General features: G+C 34.3%; 4 protein-coding genes and 2 pseudogenes across 4 annotated transcripts; 4 read left to right on the forward strand and 2 right to left on the reverse strand.

The window, feature by feature from the left end:
- Positions 1–32: 32 nt before the first annotated feature.
- Positions 33–2,192, forward strand: LOC105172620 (uncharacterized). Its single transcript, XM_011094136.3, has 2 exons — positions 33–1,430; positions 1,521–2,192. The coding sequence occupies exons 1-2, from the start codon at positions 333–335 to the stop codon at positions 1,908–1,910; spliced, it is 1,488 nt and encodes a 495-aa protein (XP_011092438.2). The 5' UTR covers positions 33–332; the 3' UTR covers positions 1,911–2,192.
- A 444-nt stretch (positions 2,193–2,636) lies between these two features.
- Positions 2,637–6,115, reverse strand: LOC105172618 (2-oxoglutarate-dependent dioxygenase 19). Its single transcript, XM_011094135.3, has 4 exons — positions 5,914–6,115; positions 5,548–5,789; positions 3,344–3,707; positions 2,637–3,151 (listed from the first exon to the last, which is right to left on the reverse strand). The coding sequence occupies exons 1-4, from the start codon at positions 6,061–6,063 to the stop codon at positions 2,885–2,887; spliced, it is 1,023 nt and encodes a 340-aa protein (XP_011092437.1). The 5' UTR covers positions 6,064–6,115; the 3' UTR covers positions 2,637–2,884.
- LOC110011504 (mitogen-activated protein kinase kinase kinase 20 pseudogene) lies at positions 3,825–5,146 on the forward strand (annotated as a pseudogene).
- A 2,842-nt stretch (positions 6,116–8,957) lies between the features above and the next one.
- LOC105172824 (TATA-box-binding protein 1 pseudogene) lies at positions 8,958–9,744 on the reverse strand (annotated as a pseudogene).
- Positions 9,745–13,982: 4,238 nt separating this feature from the next.
- LOC105172617 (basic form of pathogenesis-related protein 1-like) lies at positions 13,983–14,621 on the forward strand. Its single transcript, XM_011094134.3, has one exon. It carries the CDS (start codon positions 14,010–14,012, stop codon positions 14,487–14,489), a length of 480 nt encoding a protein of 159 aa, XP_011092436.1. The 5' UTR covers positions 13,983–14,009; the 3' UTR covers positions 14,490–14,621.
- Positions 14,622–19,344: 4,723 nt separating this feature from the next.
- Positions 19,345–20,034, forward strand: LOC105172616 (basic form of pathogenesis-related protein 1-like). Its single transcript, XM_011094133.3, has one exon. It carries the CDS (start codon positions 19,408–19,410, stop codon positions 19,885–19,887), a length of 480 nt encoding a protein of 159 aa, XP_011092435.1. The 5' UTR covers positions 19,345–19,407; the 3' UTR covers positions 19,888–20,034.
- The last annotated feature ends 985 nt before the right edge of the window (positions 20,035–21,019 follow it).

The raw sequence follows: 21,019 nt of genomic DNA on the forward strand, positions 1-21,019 counted from the left end.
CTGGTTGACTTTTACATGTGGGTTTCATCAAGCTCCCAGTATTTGACACAAATCCCCACTTCTTACATTTTGTGTTCTAAATATAGAAGTTCGTAGAGTTATAGAAAGCTTTCCTGTATCATGTGCTACCCATCAGCCAAGTAGTATGCACAAAGTCACCTCCTGTCCTGGAAATATTGCAATTCCAGCTCCTTACGTAACACTTGCTCTTTTTTGGCATCTCAAAATCTGTACAACACTGAAATCTTTGGTGGAATCTGGATCCCAATTCCGGACCCAACTCTTCATTTTCTTCCACAATTTCACCCTCTACTTCAATTCAAGTGTCAGCCATGAATAAGCCAGCTTTAGATGCAGAAAACACCGGTTTCAACACCAATCGGAATTCTCCTCGCAAATCCAGCCAGCCGTGTTCTCCGTCTTCCCCTAAACTCTCAATCTACCTCCTTGCAGTTTTCGTCATACTCTTCGTTCTCTTCCAAATCCAATCTCTGCAAACCCCGCCTACTTCTCCATGGGCTTTCATGCACCAGTGGGAGAAAATCGTCACCAACTCGTGCCTGTCGAGTTTCCACGACAGCTCACAAGAGCTGAAAGCCATGGCATCCAAACTACGAGAGTCCGTCACTTTTCTTCCCCTAAAGGATCTCCGTTTTTCCCAGGCTGCCATGAGAGGCCACACATGGTTCATGAGCTCCTTGTATGACATGCATGAAGAAGGTGAAGTCCAATACCAGCAATTCCCTACGGATCACTCAAGCGGTAGAGTTTTATGCCTCAAGGGTCGGGACAGACACGATGGTTCTTGGAACTCGTACGCCCTTGCGTGGCCTGGGGCTTTGCCGGACAATGCCACCCTCATGAAAGGCCTCACCTTCGTGTCGTATAATCACTATGATTACCATAATATATGGCACGGTTTGTCGGCCATGATGCCATTTGTGGCTTGGCACATCAAGAGCCAATGTGCAGTGCCTAAAAGGTGGATTTTGTACCATTGGGGTGAAATAAGGACTAGTATGGCTCCGTGGGTGGGAACCTTGTTGGAAGCCACATTCGGTGCACCAGTTGACATCGAGACCTTTGATGGGATTCATCATAATGAGTCGGATGGTGGTGGTGATTATGATGATGCAACTTGCTTTGAGGAGGCTGTGGTGATGAGGCACAATGAAGGTGGGATGTCGAGAGAGAAGAGAATGGAAGTGTATGATCTGATGAGATGCCGGTCCAGGATGTATTGTAACGTGAGCTCGGAGGGGAGGCAAGAGAAGGGGTTGCGGATCGGGATGACAATGTTGATGAGGAACGGGCCAAGGTCGTTTAAGAATGCATCAGCAGTGATTAGTATCTTTGAGAAGGAGTGCCGGAAAGTCGAGGGCTGCCGGTTGATGGTGGCTTATCCTCATAACCTCACCTTTTGTGAACAGGTTGGTGTTTGGCTTTTCATTCCCCTCTCTTTCTCTCTCTCTAAATAACATCAAACAACTAACTATCAAAATGTAAAATTTTTACTGCAGGTGGAGCTGATGAGCTATACAGACATAGTGATATCTGCGCATGGGGCTCAACTGTCCAACATGATCCTCATGGACAGAAACAGCAGCGTGATGGAACTGTTCCCGAAAGGGTGGCTTGAACTCGCCGGGGTCGGCCAATACGTCCACCACTGGCTGGCCAGCTGGTCCGGGATGAGACATGAGGGTGCATGGAGGGACCCCATCGGCGATCACTGCCCGTTTCCAGAGGATGACCGCCGATGCATGTCCGTCTTCAAGAATGGCAGGATCGGACACAATGAGAGCTATTTTTCAGAGTGGGCGAGGAATGTTCTCAATGATCAGGTGAAGTTGAAGATGGCGCAGAATGTCTCAATTAGTCCTGTTTCTGGGCTCTGTGGTTGCAAATGATTGATTCTTGGTATATAGTTTGGCGGAGAGTTCTGGTCTGGATCTGGACTTGGGCGAAGTTGAACTAATTACATAATTATATTCATTGTATGATTATATTAGTCGAAAGGAAGAATTTTCTTACATCTCACGAAATAAATTATTTAATGAGCGGATTAAATGGAATTTACAAGGGGAGTCATGAGTGGTATTCTTGTTGTTAATGTTATATTTGGATGTAAAGATTTGAATTTAAGATGGGGTTAATTACACTTAAATTTCCTCTACAAATGTAAAATTACATTTTTTTCTCAAAAAATTTTATTGCACCCCCTTTAAAAATTATTTATTTATACATGAACTTCTTGGATGGAAAATATTGATGTAAAAAAAAATTACATAAATTTTAATTTTGCTTTCTTATTTGATATTATCATGTATATTTTTGCAATTATAAATGGATAAATTAAAATATTTATATGTGGAGTGAGTGAAGTTAACATCATTGCATATTTTCTTTTATAAGTACAAAATTATTCCATGAGAACATTAAATGACGGATAAAACTAGAAATTTATATAAATTTTTTTTTTGCTAATTAACATCAGCATTTTCCATCTAAATTCTAATGAAAATGCTTCATGTATAAACAGTAATTAATTTTCGAAGGGAGTATATTTCAAACATAAATAAATAAGTATCCACTCAGCAACAAATATAAGAATAACGCAAAGAAGTCTGCTTAAACCACTGAATAATTGCCACACATCTTTCAGTATTCATCATATTATACACGTTCACATTCCGACTACCTATTGTCTGAGTAAGCTAGGCAACATTAAACCTGACTCTTGAATTATTCAGACAACATATATATTTAGGGTTTTCTCCCCATCGATCATGCATGAATATTTGTGAAAAGCCCATGCATGCATGCATGCTGATTAGTATCTGCTGCAGGTTGCATGACGATTTGATCTACGAATTAAATTAAACTACTCTTGCTGGGCTTTATAATTCACCTGTTCCTTGTCGAAAATCCTGCCATGAAGCCGATTGTTCTCCATTATTTCCATGATCTCTATGTATTTCATTGGACTATAACAAGAAGGCTTTTGGGATCTTTCTTCCACCTCAGGAGCTGTCCGAACCATGGCATTAAGCCCCGGTCCGATGGATAGGCCAACTGTTATGCTAGGTTGAGCTTGCGTATTTACAAATGCTCTCAACTTCACAGTCCTGTAATATCCGTTGTTGTATACCTGGTACATGCATGCATCACGCTATCGTTGCAAGTAATTTATTAGGACTATATTTCGTGATCAATGCTAAAATAATTAGTCCAAAATGATAAGTTGTGGGACGTAAATTGTAATTTTTCCGATCACGACATTGCAGATGACTCTCAAATAGCTAGCACTTGGGAAAATGTTGTAAGTTGTTTGTAAATTTACCTCAACGGGATAACCAGCGTGAACCAAAACAGCATGGGGAGGGGCCTGCCGGATCCTGGACCACTTATTCCGAGGGATCCGCTCGCCATATATGACGCGGGAGAACTCCAATCCAGCCTCTCCATTATGCATAAATGTTGTGAAAAATACGTGCTGATTGGTATCAGGTTGCATCGGAATCGGCTCCTCAAACTCCGGCCGAGATGGATAGTAATTCGCAGTGAAGTGCCGAAAGCATGACTCCATCTCGAACCTTTCCTCTGTTACGCCTCCTTCAACTCTCATGTTCCGCCCCGTCGCCATCAGGTGAATTAGTAGTCCGTGCAGCGGTCGAGTTCTTGTATGCATCTCAAGCACTGCTTCCCTGCAGCAATCACATTTCAAGATTTCAATTATGCGAGATTGCATTTTTGGTCCAGCATATTAGAGGGTATAGTTTTGGAAGTGTAAATTTAGGACATTAAGTTTTATTTTTTATGCAATGGAAGACACCAGCCATCGAAGTCCAACGGTAAATAATTAATGTGACAATTATTTAAGATTCTCAAATTGGTGTTTTTGCTGACTGAATCCCAAAAGATTAACCCCTTGTAGCATAGGCTGCTTAAGTTGATAAAACCCTCCGCATAGGATTATGATGTGGCCAAAAGGGACCGGAAAATGCTAATGTGGCATTTTTTTAGGCACATTCTAATATATCTTATGTGGAGGGTTTTACTTTTATCCACTAAAGCTTATTATGTGGCAAGAATTTAACTTTTTGAGGCTTGGCTGCAAAAACCCTAATTTTAAAACTATAGGAAATATCACATCGTTTTTTAGTGACTTTTGTATACTTCGGTCACCGTAGCTCTCAAATAGCATAGAAATTTAAACTAAATATTCTAAAGGGCAAATTGCAATTTTCGTCCATTTTCTTAGGGGCGGTGGCGTTTCCAGTCCAAGTTTTTTCCAAAATAGAACAGTAGAACGGTAATTAAAAAAATTTGGCGATTTTAAGACAAATTACCCTAAATCGGCCGGAATTGTGCACGAGGGAGGCACGTGAGCGTCTAAAAGTTGGGGGAAGCTGACGTGTCCGGTTAAATGGATTAGGTGTAAATAAAAAAGGGGCAACATGACGTGGCAAAGCTGACGTGGAAAAAAAGGCCACGTCAGCTTGCGAACGTGGATTGCAATTCGGTGCTTTGGGGAGAATTGTTCATATGAGAAGGGCGAGTAATTGTATAATGTGTTGTTGGAGTATGCTCCCGGCGGCGCTTTTGCTAATAAGCTTAGGAATTCCAGTGGTGGGGGGATGGAATCTGAAGTCCGGGGATACACAAAAGTTTTGCTCAAAGGGATTCACTATATTCACAAGTTGGGGTGCGTTCACTGTGATATCAAGTTTCAAAACATCTTTTAGGCACGAATGGCCGCGTGAAGATCGCCGATTTTGGGCTGACGAAGCGGCATGGAGGGAGAAAAGGCGCCGCGACGGGGTGCGAATTGAGAGGCACCCCTTTGTACATGTCGTCGGAGATGGTCGCCGGGGGCGAGCAGGGGCCTCCGGCGGATATTTGGGCGCTTGGGTGCGTCGTGGTGGAGATGTTGTCTGGAAATCCGGCATGGCGGTGCTCATATATTGCCGGATTGATGATGAGAATTGGAGTAGGTGAAGAAGTGCCAGAGATCCCCAGAAGTTTACCGGAGGAAGTGAGAGATTTTCTTGGTAAATGTTTCGTGAAGGATCCAAGCAAGAGATGGACGGCGGAGATGCTCTGACGTGGCCTTTTTTTCCACGTCAGTTTTGCCACATCATGTTGCCCCTTTTTTTTTTTTTTTTTTTTACACCTAATCCATTTAACCGGACACGTCAGCTTTCCCCAACTTTCAGACGCTCATGTGCCTCCCTCGTGCACAATTCCAGTCGATTTAGGGTAATTTGTCCTAAAATTGTCAAATTTTTTTAATTACTGTTCTACTATTCTATTTTGGAAAAAACCTGAACTGGAAACGCCACCGCCCCTAAAAAACTGGACGAAAATTGCAATTTGCCCTATTCTAAATTGTCACATCCAAAACTAGCTAGGAGTTCTTGTACTATTGTACTGGACTAGAAATGCAATTATTAGATATCATTACACATGCACAGTCATCATCACCACGGATTTATTAAAAAGGGGTTTGTGTGTTTTACTACGTACAACTGATGATCATCTTACCTTAATTTCTGAGGTTTATCAGGCAAGTGCAGTTCAGGTTGTACATATATATCCAGGAACTCTCTGCACACGTAATTCTTCTGGTCGGAAGGATTGGTGACGGTCTCTTTCCCATACTTGATGGGATCCAGTGGTCTCTTGAACTCGTACTTCATCTTCTCCTCCTCCGGCAACTGGAAAAACTCAAGACTTGCATCCATAGCATTCTTGAACACATGTTCTGGGATCCGATGATATATCACCTGTGGGAATTATTATTATTATATTCAAACAGATCGATCTGCCAAAATTTTACATCCTTAGAAAAAAAAAACAGCAATCATATGTATAAATATATGATCATGTACAATTTTGGTTAATTGTTACCCCGAATGCACCCCATTGACAGAGAGCCCCCGAGAGGTCAACGTAGCAATCTTCATGATCGTAAGCTTCAGATATGTAGAATGGCTGTAAATCAACAACAGGAAAGGGATCCCACTCGTCCCACTCGTCATTATCCATTTCTTCTTCCATTTTTTGTCTGTACGTAATTTGGTGCGTTAGTAGGTACGAGGATGTACGTATGTATGTGTGGTAGGAGTTGATGATCCATTGTAAGCAGCAGACAGAGAGTTAAAGGGTAGGTTATGGATGTGCGTGATTTTAGTTTGTCAACAATTAAATCGACATTGATTATTAATGTGTAGTAGGTCGATCGATCCGTGAAAGACGAATCACATGAGTTATTAATATAAATTGGAGTTGGTTTTGATATTTGAGAGAAAATTATATTAATTAAAAAAAATTAGGAGAGACGTAAAAAGTATTTTAAAAAAAATTTAAATTAAATATATATATATACATATATATGGAAGTAACATAAATAGTTGGATGACGGTAGTTGGGCACGTGTCCCCAATTTTTTATGCATATGCATACATATATATAATATAATATAAGTATATATAACAAAGGTGCAAGAGGTGAGAAAAAGAACAAATCTTTCCTTCCTTCAGTTTACAAACAGCAGAGGCGATCTCTTTCGCGATAGTTAATCTAGACTAATATAGGTGAGTAATTAATGTATTAAAGTTATTATTATTTAGTGTGTTTACTACTATTTAATTTAATGTTTAATCAAAAAATTTATGAGTTTGGCTATTTAAAATAGTGTTGAATTAAATATCAAATCGGATATAAAAATAATATCATTGGTTAATTAAATTATTAGATTTGAATATTACTATAGTTAGGTTATACACTTTTATCGGAATTATTAACCAAATACATAATTCTATTTATTATTGTTTAACTAAATTGTATAATAGAGAGAAATTGATAGAAAATTCATAAAAATATTTCAAAAATTATATTTAAGAAATATTATATTATTAAGGAGGAAAAATGAGGGTTTTAATGATAACCTAATTTAGGGATGTTATTAAAAATGATAATTATAAATATAAATGGGGTTTGGTTAAATGAATTTCTATGAATTACTTGATAATTATAAATATCTTTATGAGGCTTAGAGTGTCTAGTTATTAAGAAGAACTAGAATGAAAATTTTATATTTTGGTAGAAATGAAATATTAAAAAATTATTAAAAATTATGAGAGTAATATTTAATATTCTATTTAAAAATTATGATACTCTCGATATATTAATTGTATGCGTTATAACTCATTATAGGATACATGGTAAAGTGAAAGGACCAAACCATTGCCTATTGAGTAGATAAAAGCGTTGTGAGGTTGAGAAATAATTAGTATTATCTATACATGTTTTCTTTATTCATGGTATTACTGTTATATAAATTTGTGGTTCATGCTGACGTTGGTTTATTTGAAAATATATAAGTGGTGAATGATTTAATTTGATTGACGATATTGTGTACGTGGAATGAGAAAATATATTGAAATATTATATTTGTTGTGTGACGTGTTGTGAGTGTCTGAGAATGAGAATATATTGATATATTGTTTTACGTTATTAGTTGCTTACAAGAATGGTGATATGTGAAAATGAGGGAGTGGTGGAAATTGAATATAGCTGTGGTGTAAATACCCCTTAATGTTGTTGAAAAGCCTGTAAAGCGAAATGAAATGAAAAGAGCTATGATGCAATATAAAAAGAGCTATGATGCGAAATGAGATTGATGAGTTGGCTGTCAAGGGAATTCACTTGAATTTATTTAACGGTGAGATTGAGTTGACCGGAAAAACACGATATCACCTTCTGTTATGCAAACCAAAAGAAAGGGAGTTTAATTGGTTGTTTTATTGCGAGTTAGTTATGTAGTGCGATGAAGTTGATTATGTTGGAATTAAATTAACTGTATTCTGTGTGTGTTGCCTACTTATCTTAATTGGGCTGTGTTTGATATACATATATAGATAGGGCTGGTTATTTACTTACTGAATGACATGCTCACTCCTCTGCTGACATTTTCTTTCAGGAGTAGACTTTGAGATATCTGTCCTGTTGAAAAAACTAGGTCTATATGCTATACTCAAACAGGTTAGGCCAGTATGTAGTTTTCTCCTCTTTGTCAGTTAGAGTACAAATCGTATTTTGTTTTGTATAGAGAGAATGTAAGCGTGGGGGATTACTGGTGATGGATTACTTGTGGTGTTTGATATGTATATATAATGTTGTGGGTTGATTATGCCTGTTATGACATTGGGGTTACGTATCCATATTGATGAGATGATTATGTGCATCTTTATATATATGGATACAGAGGTTACTTTAAGTACGACGTTTAGGGAGGATATAACCCTAATAGCGATAGGGGGTACTACATCCCCTCTAGTTCAGGCCTGGACACTGAGTTTTTGTCTCTACTCTAGAATATTTCGCCAAAATCAAGCTTTTCTTTTATATATCATGCGCTCCAAAATGTAATTAAATCAATATTTTTATGTTCTATTTACGAGATTTTTTTGTGGACGGATAGTGGAATTTTTTTGTGTTTTTATCAATAATCATTTAGTGGATTTGGAAAAATTAATTAGGGTGGGGTTTAGGGAATGCAAGGGGGAAAATTGTCTCTAATTGGGGGGTTTTGAGAATTAAAATTATCTTATTGTACTTAGCAAGTAACGCGTGAAAACACGTGTTTTTCCTCCAACAACATATTTCATTCAATGACACCAAAGGATTGAAAGCGTCACATTTGTTGAACGTAAAGGACTAAATTTGTTTTACTAAAATACATACAGGATTACATCTATTCAATCAATAATTACAAGACTAAGTATGTCAAAAGTTACAAATTTACAGAATTAAATATGTTTATTAAAAAGATAAAGAATAAAATATGCAACAATTCTATAATTAGAAGACGAAAAGTAAACTTTTGTCCTACGAACAGTAGAGCAAAAATAAAGAACAAGAAAACAAATAAAATACAAAATTTAGGTGATTCATGATCCAAATTGAACTACATATATGAACAAAAGGAAGAGTATCATATAACATGATCGACCTCTCTTTCTTTTCCGACATTCTTGAACAGTCACCTTCTCCTTGGCTCCGGCAATCACAATCTTTCCGGATGCAAAAACCAGAATCGTGACCTTGGGTTTCTTCATCCTGTAAATCAGCCCTGGAAATATCTCCGGCTCGTAAACTGAATACACTCCATGCCCGCAAATCATGTTCTCCAATCTGACGGGGAACTTAACATCGCAAGAAGCAACCATGCTCTGAATCCTGAACCCACTGAACCTGACAGGGAAACCAACTTTCTGGACAACCCGGGCAAACTTCCTGGCCGCCAGCCTCGATTGTTGTTCCGTCTTTGCTCCGGTGCAGACCATCTTCCCGGACGCGAAAATCAGGGCTGTCGTCTTTGGCTCCTTAATCCTCATGATAACAGCAGAAAAGCGCTTGGGATTGTACTCTGAATTCCTTGTTTTGAGCGAGATCTCTGCAAGATTTAAGTCGCAGTCCAGGTTGACCGTCGAGACGATGTTCTGAATGGTTGGCACAGGGCTTAACGGGTTGTTGGACATTAACTCGGAATCCGGGGCCTGGTTTTCTTCGAACCATTGATGGAAATTCGCTGGCAACTGATTGTCGTTTAACCATTGATTGGCCATTGTTTCTTGATTGTTTCTGGTGGAAGAAACGCAATGGAAGGACAACTATGAAGCCAAATCTGAGACATAGTTTGCCTTGAAGATGAAAGAGAAGTAAGGGAAAGTACCTATGAATTCTTGATCTGAGGATTTAATAGATTGTGTTTGAACTCTTTGTGTTATATATATATATATACATATATTTGAATTCTAGTAGGAGTAGGACAGTACCAATAATAAGATGTCAATTTAATCCTTCATATAAAATATTGAATTTTGTGTATTTAGTATATCTTACATCATGGAAAATTTTAGTTCAGATGGTAATTGATTAAATTTGATTCAATTTTATGATAAGGACAATATATTTTTCTATGTGATTGATGTGATTTAGCGCCCTTTAAACCTTCTTTATTTGTTAAGTTGTTTTTTAATTTTAAAATTACAATATTCAGTTCATTAGAGTAAAAAAGATTGTTAAATTTCAAAACCTCCAAACACTACCTACAAAATATAAATTATTTTCTATGTTATAAATCACTGCAATTTAAAAATACTAACTACCAAAGTTAAAGGAAAAACAACACTTTTTGTGTCTTTTCACTTTTAATGTAACATCAACAAATTTTTAATACATAATTTTTGGGATTAATTAGTAAAAATTTACGAAATTTAGTTACTTCGTAAATATATTATAAATTGAAATCAAAATATAATAAAACTTGAATACAATAAATTAAGAAAATAAATTAAAAAATAACATAAATTGCAGACAATATTATATTAATTAAGAAAATTAAGAATAACATAATGAATATTTTAAAAAAAATAAATTAAATTAAATAAACAGAAATTGGAAATGGGTGAGAAGTGGCACGTGCAGCCACTCCTCCACCACCTCACTTTAGCACATACATGTACATATAATAACTAATAATGTAGCACAACGCTAATTCAAAACAATTCAAATTTGCGCACACTCACACACACTTGACGGTGAAGGCGAAAAGTAACTAATATTTAATTAGTCGATTTATTAAACATAATTTGAATTGTTTGATGTAATATTTAATCGAAGAATTCTAGGAGTTTGGCTATTTAAATTAGTGTCAAATTGAATATAACATTTGATATAAAAATGTTATAATTGGTTAACTAAATTACTAAATTTGTTAGATTTAATTACTACTATAATTAATTTACTCAATTTCATTTGGCCTATTAACCAAATGCTTAATTATAAGTCTTGGTGTTTAATTAAATTATATAGTATCAAAAAATTAATAAAAAATTTATAGAAATATTCAGATATTATATTTAAGAAGTATTAAAAATTTATTTGGGAAAATACTGTATTCATTTAAAGAAAATATGAGATTCTCGTAATAATTTCATTTGAGAATATTATTAAGAATGGCAGTTATAAAAATATGAGAAGTTTGAGTAAATGAATTCTTATGAGTTGATTGATAAATTAAATATATATCAGGAAAGTTTAGAAAGTTTAGTTAGTTGGAAATTAACGGAATAAAGATTTGTATTTCGATGGAAATGAAATATTAAAATATTATTGAAAATTGTACGAATAGTACTTAATATTCTATTTATAAATTACAATATTCTTGATAATATAATTGTGATATGAATACCCTTGATATTGTTGAATAGCCTATGTGGCAAAATGAAAGAAAAGAGCTACGATGTGATATAAAAAGAGCTACGAGGCGATATGGAAAAAGCTATTATGCGAATTGAAAGAGCTATGATGCGACATGAGATTGATGAGCCTCCGTGGCATGTCAAGGGGATTCACTTAAATATTATATAATAAATAGTGAGATTGAATTGGTGGATAAGAACGATATCACCTTCTGGTAAATAAATTTGAAAAAGAGGAGTATAATTGATTGTTTTGTAATGAGTTAGTTGTGTTATGTGATAAAGTTGATTCTTTTGGGATTAAGTTAACTATATTCTATATATGTTGGTCATTTTATCTTATCTAGACTATAATTGATGTACGAAAAAAATTATAATTTATGTCCCACAACTTACACCATTTGTGATTTTGGTCACATTGTTTACCCCTCACCACATTTAGTCCCATAGATATCAAAAAAATTACAATTTACATCCCACTCACATTTTTCAATGGATTCTTGACGGAAGGATGCACGTGCTCTGTTAACTTAATCAATATTTGACTGCAATAGTGTGAAAAATTACAATTTACGTCCACAACTTATACCATTTGCAATTTCGGTCCCATTACAGTGTAAGTTGTGGACATAAATTGTAATTTTTCACACTATTGCAGTCAAGCATTAGTTAAATTAACAGAGCACGTGCAGTGAAAAATGTGAGCGGGACATAAAAATTGTAATTTTTTTGACACTTATGAGACTAAATATGATGAGGGGTAAAACAATGTGACCAGAATCGCAAACCGTGCAAGTTGCGGGACGTAAATTATAATTTTTCCTTTGATGCACATATATAGATAGTGACGGTTATTTACTCACTGAGTTGCAGACTCATTCCTCTACTAACATTTTTCATATATAGGTCTTTATCCACCAATGGCTAGGTCCAAACCTTGCATTTTGTCAGGTCAAGCCAGTATGAAGTCTTCTCTTCATACGTCAGTTAAAATACACATTGCATTTTTGGATGTATAAAGAGGAAATAAAAATGCGAACGATATGGGAATGACTTATGGTGGTTTAATTTGTAATATGTGATATGTGCATATATATAATCTCATGGGGTTGATTGTGGTTGTGGTGACGCTGAGATTATGTGTGCATATTTATATATATATATAAATATGATTTATTTTAAGTTTTACGAAAGATATAGCTGTAATATTGATGGAGGGTGCTACATTTGGTGCTATCAGAGCAAGGACGAGATTCTCTGGGAAATACTGGTGAAATATGGTATTATATGTAAAATATATATGATGAATATGAATGCATGTATGCAACATTTCATATAGGATGAATGCGATAGGTGGACATGTTGCTGGCCCAATTGAGTCATGAGAGTTTGCACTTGATAGTATGGAACTATTACATTATTATGTATATGTATTTATACCCGTTAGGGTTAAGTTAGTTAATACGGTAGTAAGGTTTTATTCAGTGGTGGTGCACTTGTGTTAATTGACCGAGTATCTATTTGTCATTTATATCTACACTCACAACTTCAAGATTATTCCAAATCAAAATTTGATTTTTTGTTTTTGTTTGTAAGCTAACTCAAGCAACTTTCGAATGGTGTATCACAAGTTTTTAGGTTTTGCTGCCTACAAATAAAGGTCATTGTGCAATCATAAGATATCAAGTATTATTTACTCACTCTCACTCTTTTCTCTCGATTTTCAATCAGTTTCTTGCACTATTTTACGCTCCACACAACTATTCTCACTTTACCTTAATACCTTGTTAAGTCACTTCAAATATTTCATCATTATTGTTATTCCTTGATGTTCTTTCAGTAAATTCATTACTAAATTAAATATTGGAATGCTAACTCTTGTTTTGCATTAATCTTAGAATTTTTGTGAAAATAGTTCAACCCATATAATGTTATTGAACTCCAGTAGGCATCAATAAGCAAATAGATATATGTCAAATAAAATATATTTTTATTTTGAATAAAGTAAAGGACTATTTTCTCCATATGATGGAAACTTGTATTTTGTTACACAACTTTCTCTCAGGTTTGATGGAATTACATATAGCTCCATTGTAGTTTAAAAAATTACATATTCTGTTCCACAAGTAGATCTCTCAATTAATCAAAATTCACCACATATTAACCAAATAAATTTGCTAATATTAACCAAAAAAAAGAAAGTGAAAATCAATATCTACCCCAGTTGACTTATTACAAGTCAAACAACACCCTTATAAGGGTGTAGTTTAGTCGAAAGATTTTGTTTAACATGTAATAAATCAATTAACAGTAAATATATATGAATCTTCATGCAATTATTTTACTAATCAGTAAATTCCATAAATTTTTACTAACAAAATGATTTTTATTTGGCGAAAACAAATATAGATATTAATTGTAATTTTTCTGAGTACAAGAAATTATAATTACACAAACTCTCTTAAAAGAACGGTGTAGTCATGAATGACAGTGTTTAGTGGCTCATTAATCTCATCTCGTATTACGTACGACCGCACATTTCAATGAGCAAACAAATCTCATGCATCAATTATTCAACATAATCTTCTTCGTTTACCCCAAATGTTCGTTCTACCATCCATCCATTAATCTCTCACCACCCGATATTCCAAATCCATCTATATATAAAACATAGAAAACTACTTCAACAATCAATAAACGCATTGAATAAATACCATCATCTGCAAATTAGAGAAAATGGACATCCCAAAACTCTCCCTTCTCTCAGTCTGTTTGATGGTGGCCCTGCAGCTCGCCTGCGCCCAAAACTCTCCTGACGACTACCTCAAAGCCCACAACGCTGGTCGTGCACAAGTTGGCGTCCCGCCCCTCGCTTGGAACGAGACCCTTGTCGCCTACGCTGAAGACTACGCCAAAAAGCGGGCCGGAGATTGTGCAATGAAGCATTCTGATGGACCCTATGGTGAAAACCTGGCAAAGGGGTCGTGGGATGTGAACGCCAAAGAGGCGGTGCAAATGTGGCTTGACGAGAAAAAATTCTACGACGAGGCTACGAATACTTGCATTGGAGGGGAACCGTGTTTGCATTATACACAGGTGGTTTGGCGAGGCTCGACCCATGTTGGGTGCGCCAGGGTGAAGTGCTCCAACGGGTGGACATTTGTCACATGCAACTATGATCCCCCGGGTAACTATGTCGGAGAGCGTCCTTATTAATTAAGCACTTGTATGATAATATAAAGAGATTATGGCATTATTAATTCTTTTTTTCCCTTCATTATTATTATTTGTTGTTTTTTTGAATATATAGTTGTAATCCTTTTTTTGTATGGAAAATGAAATAAAATGAAAGTCTATTTTTTCTTTTCTTTTTTTTTCTGGATAAAAAAAAGTATAGTTTGTTGCATCCATGATTCAGAGGGTGTCTGATGTCGGTGTGAGCTTATAAGCATTTTAAAACATCTCATAAAATGCTACAATACATCTAGTAAATCTTTAGAAAAAGAGCTTATCACTTCTATAAAATAAGATGATTTGAACTTATAAGATCTTAACAAATTCCCTCAAATTAATTTACGAATTTGCAATTACTAACATCTTATAAGTTTCATAATCTTATTATATTCAAACACTTCATAAATATTATTTTTAAGACAAAAATGACATCTTATAAGTCTTGAAAATATTTTTATAAGATGTACGAACTTAAAAGGTCTTCTAAATAAGTTGAATCAATCAAATGGTGTTTGAATGAACTAATAAGCTTTTTATAATATTTTATAAGATGTTTAAAAATTTTCAAGTGATGCGTGGAGTTTTTTTACATAAGAGGAGCTTAGAAGCTCTTTTAGTTTTCATTATCATAGTCACGTTGGATTAAAATTTCGGTCTGAAAAAGGAAACATGGCGGGTTGGACGGCGGCGATGTAGTGAAAGTGCACAGAGTTTCTGAACGTGTGTGAATTAGCACTTTATGCGGTTCCCATTTTATTGACAAATTAATTCAATTATTTTTTTTTCTTTTTTTCCTTTTTGGTGTAAGGCAAATAGGAGAAGGTACACCCAGAAAAAATGGAAAAATAAGTGTCTGGACCCAACCAGACCTGAAAAGATGCCAACTGGATCTTGTATTCGGATCGGTACATGATACAGAACGGGTATCATATGTGTATTCGGTAGGCTTGTCGATGGATAGAATATTATCTTATCCATACTCAAAAAATAACATTCATACCCATATTCATACCCTACCCAATGGATAAGAGACCTGACCCTACCCTAAGCTTATGAAATTAAACGAGTGGGTATGGATAGAATTAATACCCTAAAACACCCATGGGTATTGATATAATTTAATGCCCAAAAATGTTCATTTACATATTACTTTAAAATTAAATTTGTAATATTTAATCAAAAAATTCTAAAACTTTGACTATTTAAATTAGTCTCAAATTAAATATCACATTTGATATAAGAATACTATAGCTGGTTAACTAAATTATTAAATTTGTTAGATTTAATCACTACTATAACTAACCTACTCAATTTCATCTGGGCTATTAACCAAATGCTTAATTATAAGTCTTGGTGTTTAATTAAATTATATAGTATAAAAAAATTGATATAAAATTTATATAAATATTCAGATATTATATTTAAGAAGTATTAAAATTTTATTTGAGAAATATTGTATTCATTTAAAGAAAATATGAGATTCTCGTAATAATTCCAATTGAGAATATTATTAAGAACGGTAGTTATAAAAATGAGAAGTTTGAATAAATGAATTCTTATAAGTTGATTGATAAATTAAATATATATCAGGAAAGTTTAGAAAGTTTAGTTGGTCAGAAAATAACGAAATCAAATATTTGTATTTCGATGGAAATGAAATATTAAAAGATTATTGGAAATTGTACGAAAATATTCTATTTATAAATTATAATATTCTCGATAAAATTAATTAAATACAATATAACTCATTATAGGATCCAAAGATAAAATGAGAGGACTTAACAATTGTCTATTTGATAATTAAAGCGTTGTAATTAAGGTCGAGGTAAGTAAATAATTATTGTTACCCATATACGTTTCTAGTCTGGTGATACTATTATTATATAAGTTTGTGATTCGTGTTGAAACTGATTTATTTAGAAATATGTAAGTGGTGAATGATTTAATTTGCATGATTATGTTGTGAAAGTAAAGTGAAAAAATATATTAAAGTATTATATTTTCTGAATGATGTGTTGTTGGTGCTGGTAAATGAAAATATGTCAATATATGATTTTACGTCATTAACTGCTTATAAGAATGGTGATGTATATAAATGAGGGAACGGTGGGAATTGAATATAATTGTGATGTGAATACCCCTTGATATTTTTTAATAGCCTATGTGGCAAAATAAAAAGAAACGAGCTACGATATGATATGAAAAGAGCTATGATGCGATATAAAAAGAGCTACGATGCGATATGAAAAAAGCTATTATGTGCATTGAAAGAGCTATGATACGAAATGAGATTAATAAGCCTCCATGGCGTGTCAAGGGAATTCACTTAAATATTATATAATAAATAGTGAGATTGAGTTGGTGGATAAGAACGATATCAAAGCAAACTAGGAAAAGATGAGTATAATTGATTGTTTTGTAATGAGCTTGTGATTAAATTGACTATATTCTATATATGTTGCTCATTTTATCTTGTCTAGACTATATTTGATGTATCGAAAAATTAAAATTTATGTCCCACAACTTACGTCATTTCTGATTTTGGTTCCATTATTTTACCCCCACCACATTTAGTCCCATAAGTGTAAAAAAAATTATAATTTACGTCCCACTCACTTTTTTCAATGGATTCTTGACGGAAGGATGCACGTGCTCCGTTAACTTAATCAATGTTTGACTGCAATAGTGTGAAAAATTACAATTTACATCCACAACTTACACCATTTGCGATTTCGATCCCATTACAGTATAAGTTGTGGGACATAAATTGTAATTTTTCACACTATTGCAGTCAAGCATTGGTTAAATTAACAGAGCACGTGCTCCTTCCATCAAGAATCTAATGAAAAATGTGAGCAGGCATAAAAATTGTAATTTTTTTTTACTTATGGGACTAAATATGCCGAGGGGTAAAATAATGGGACCAAAATCGCAAACCGTGCAAGTTGTGGGACGTAAATTACAATTTTTTCTTTGATATACATATATAGATAGTGACGGTTATTTACTCGCTGAGTTGCAGGCTCATTTCTCTACTAACATTTTATATATATAGGTCAAACCTTGCATTTTGTTAGGTAGAGCCAGTATGCACTCTTCTCTTCATACGTCAGTTAAAAAGAGAAATTAAAACTGTGAACGGTATGGGAATGACTTATGGTGGTCTATCTTATAGTATGTGATATGTGCATATATATAATCTCATGGGGTTGATTGTGGTTGTGATCAAGTTGAGATTATGTTTGCATATTTATATATATAAATATGATTTATTTTAAGTATGATATTTAGGGAAGATATAGCCGTAGTATTGATGGAGGGTGCTACATTTGGTGGTATCAGAGCAAGGACGAGATTCTCTGGGGAATGCTGGTGAAATATGGTATTATATGTAAAATATATATGACAAATATGAATGCATGTATACAACATTTCATATAAGATGAATGCGTTAGATGGACATGCTGCTGGCCCAGTTGAGTCATTAGAGTTGGCACTTGATAATATGGAACTATTACATTATTATGTATATGTATTTATGCCCATTAGGGTTGAGTTAGTTAATACGGTAGTGGTTTTGTTCAGTGGTGGTGCACTTGTGTTAATTGACCCAGTATTTACTTGTCATTTATATCTACACTCACAACTTCAAGATTATTCCAAATTAGAATTTGATTTTTTGTTTTTGTTTGTTAGCTAACTCATACAACTTTTGGAATGGTATATCACAAGTTTTTAGGTTTTGCTGCCTACAAATAAAGATTATTGTGCGATCATAAGATATCAAGTACTATTCACTCACTGTCACTCTTTTCTCTCGATTTTCAACTAGTTTCTTGCACTATTTACACTCCACACAACTATTCTCACTTTACCTTAATACCTTGTTAAGTTACTTCAGTTATTTCATCATTATTCTTACATTATTCAAGTTTCTTGATGTTCTTTCAGTAAATCTATTACTAAATTAAACTTTGGAATGCTAACTCTTGTTTTCCAAGTTATTGCTCCTTTAATTTTAGAATTATCGTGAAAATACTTCAACCCATATAATTTTATTGAACTTCAGTAGGCATCAATACCAAAAGAGATATATGTCAAATAAAAATAAAATTTTATTTTGAATAAAGTAAAGCCCTATTTTCTCCATATGATGGATAGAAACTTGTATTTTGTTACATAACTTTCTCTGAGGTTTGATAAAATTACACATAGGTCCCTTATAGTTTAAAAAATTACATATAATACACTCTTGACATTTATTTCTATTCCACAAGTAGATCCCTCAATTAATCAAAATTCACCACCTATTAACCAAAAAAATTTGCTAATATTAACCAAGAAAAGAGTGAAAAATCTATATCTACCCCAATTGATTTATTACTAACTTATTACAAGTCAAACAACACCCTTATAAGGGTATAGTTCAGTCGAAAAGATTTTGTTTAACATGTAATAAATCAATTAACAGTAAATATATATGAATCTTCATGCAATTATTTTGCTAATCAGTAAATTCTGTAAATTTTTACTAACGAAAAGATTTATTTCTTAGGCGAAAACAAATATAGATATTAAGTGTAATTTTTTCTGAGTACAAGAAGTTATAATTACACAAACTCTCCTGAAAGGACGGTGTAGTCATCAATAACAGTGTTTAGTGACTCATTAATCTCATCTAGTATTAAGTACGACCACACATTTTAATGAGCAAACAAATCTCATGCATCAATTATTCAACGATAATCTTCTTTGTTTACCCAAATGTTCGTTCTACCATCCATCCATTAATCTCTCACCACCCAATATTCTAAATCCAGATCTATCTATAAAACACAGAAAACCACTTCAACAATCAATAAACGCATTGAATAAGTACCATCATCTGGAATTACAGAAAATGGACATCCCAAAACTCTCCCTTCTCTCGGTCTGTCTGATGGTGGCCCTGCAGCTCGCCTGCGCCCAAAACTCTCCTGACGACTACCTCAAAGCCCACAACGCTGGCCGTGCACAAGTTGGCGTCCCACCCCTCGCTTGGAGCGAGACCCTTGTCGCCTACGCTGAAGACTACGCCAAAAAGCGGGCCGGAGATTGTGCAATGAAGCATTCTGATGGACCTTATGGTGAAAACCTGGCAAAGGGGTCGTGGGACGTGAACGCCAAAGAGGCGGTGCAAATGTGGCTTGACGAGAAAAAATTCTATGACGAGGCTACGAATACTTGCATTGGAGGGGAACCGTGTTTGCATTATACACAGGTGGTTTGGCGAGGCTCGACCCATGTTGGGTGCGCCAAGGTGAAGTGCGCGAATGGGTGGGCATTTGTCTCATGCAACTATGATCCTCCGGGTAACTATGTCGGAGAGCGTCCTTATTGATTACACATTTTTAATATAAAATAAAGAGATTATGATATTGTTAATTTTTTTTCCTTCATTATTATTATTATTATTATTTTGAAGATATAGTTGTGTAATCATTTTTTTATAGAAAATGAAATAAAATGAAAGTTTATTTTTCCTTTTCTTCTTTTTTGTGGATAGAAAAAAATACAGTTTGTTGCATCCATGAATTAGAGGGTGTCTCATGTCGTGTGAGCTTATAAACATTTTAAAACATCTTATAAATCTAGTAAATCTTTAGAAAAAGAGCTTATAACTTCTATAAAATAAGATGTTTTGAACTTATAACCTTTTAAAAAAAGTAAGGAGTGGCTAATTTATTTATAAAATCTTAACAAATTCCCTCAAATTAATTTATGAATTTGCAATTACTAACATCTGATAAGTTCCATAATCTTATTATATTCAAACACTTCATAAATATTATTTTTAAGACAAAATCTGACATCTTATAAGTCTTGAAAATATTTTTATAAGATGTACGAACTTATAAAAATTTTTAAATAAGCTTAATCAATCAAATGGTGTTTGAACGAGCTAATAAACTTTTCACAATATTTTATAAGATGTTTAAAAGTTTAGGGGTGATGCGCGGAGATATTTTATATAAGAGGAGCGTAGAAGCTCTTTAGTTTTCATTATCATAGTCACCTTGGATTAAAATTTTGGTCTAAAAAAGGAAACATGGCGTTTTGGACAGCGGAGAGATGTAGTGAAAGTGCTCAGAGTCTGCGAACGTGTGTGAATCAACACTTTCTGGGGTTCCCATTTTATTGACAAATTAATTCAATTATTTTTTTTTTTTTATCTTTTTTGTGTAAGGTAAATAAGAAAGTTACATCTAGAAAAAGTGGAAAAATAAGTATTTGGACCCAACCAGACCCGAAAAAATGCCCACTGGATCTTGTATTCGGATCCGAACATGATACAGAACGGATATTATACGTGTATTCAACAAGCTTGTCGATGGATAGAATATTATCTTATTCATACTCAAAAAATAACATTCATACCCTACCCAATGAGTAGGAGACCCGATCCTACCCTAAACTTATGAAATTAAATGAATGGGTATGGATAGAATTAATACCCTAAAACATCATGGGTA

Source organism: Sesamum indicum, linkage group LG10, assembly GCF_026168435.1.
Source record: "Sesamum indicum cultivar Baizhima isolate 11 linkage group LG10, ASM2616843v1, whole genome shotgun sequence".
Taxonomy (NCBI): Eukaryota; Viridiplantae; Streptophyta; class Magnoliopsida; order Lamiales; family Pedaliaceae; genus Sesamum; species Sesamum indicum.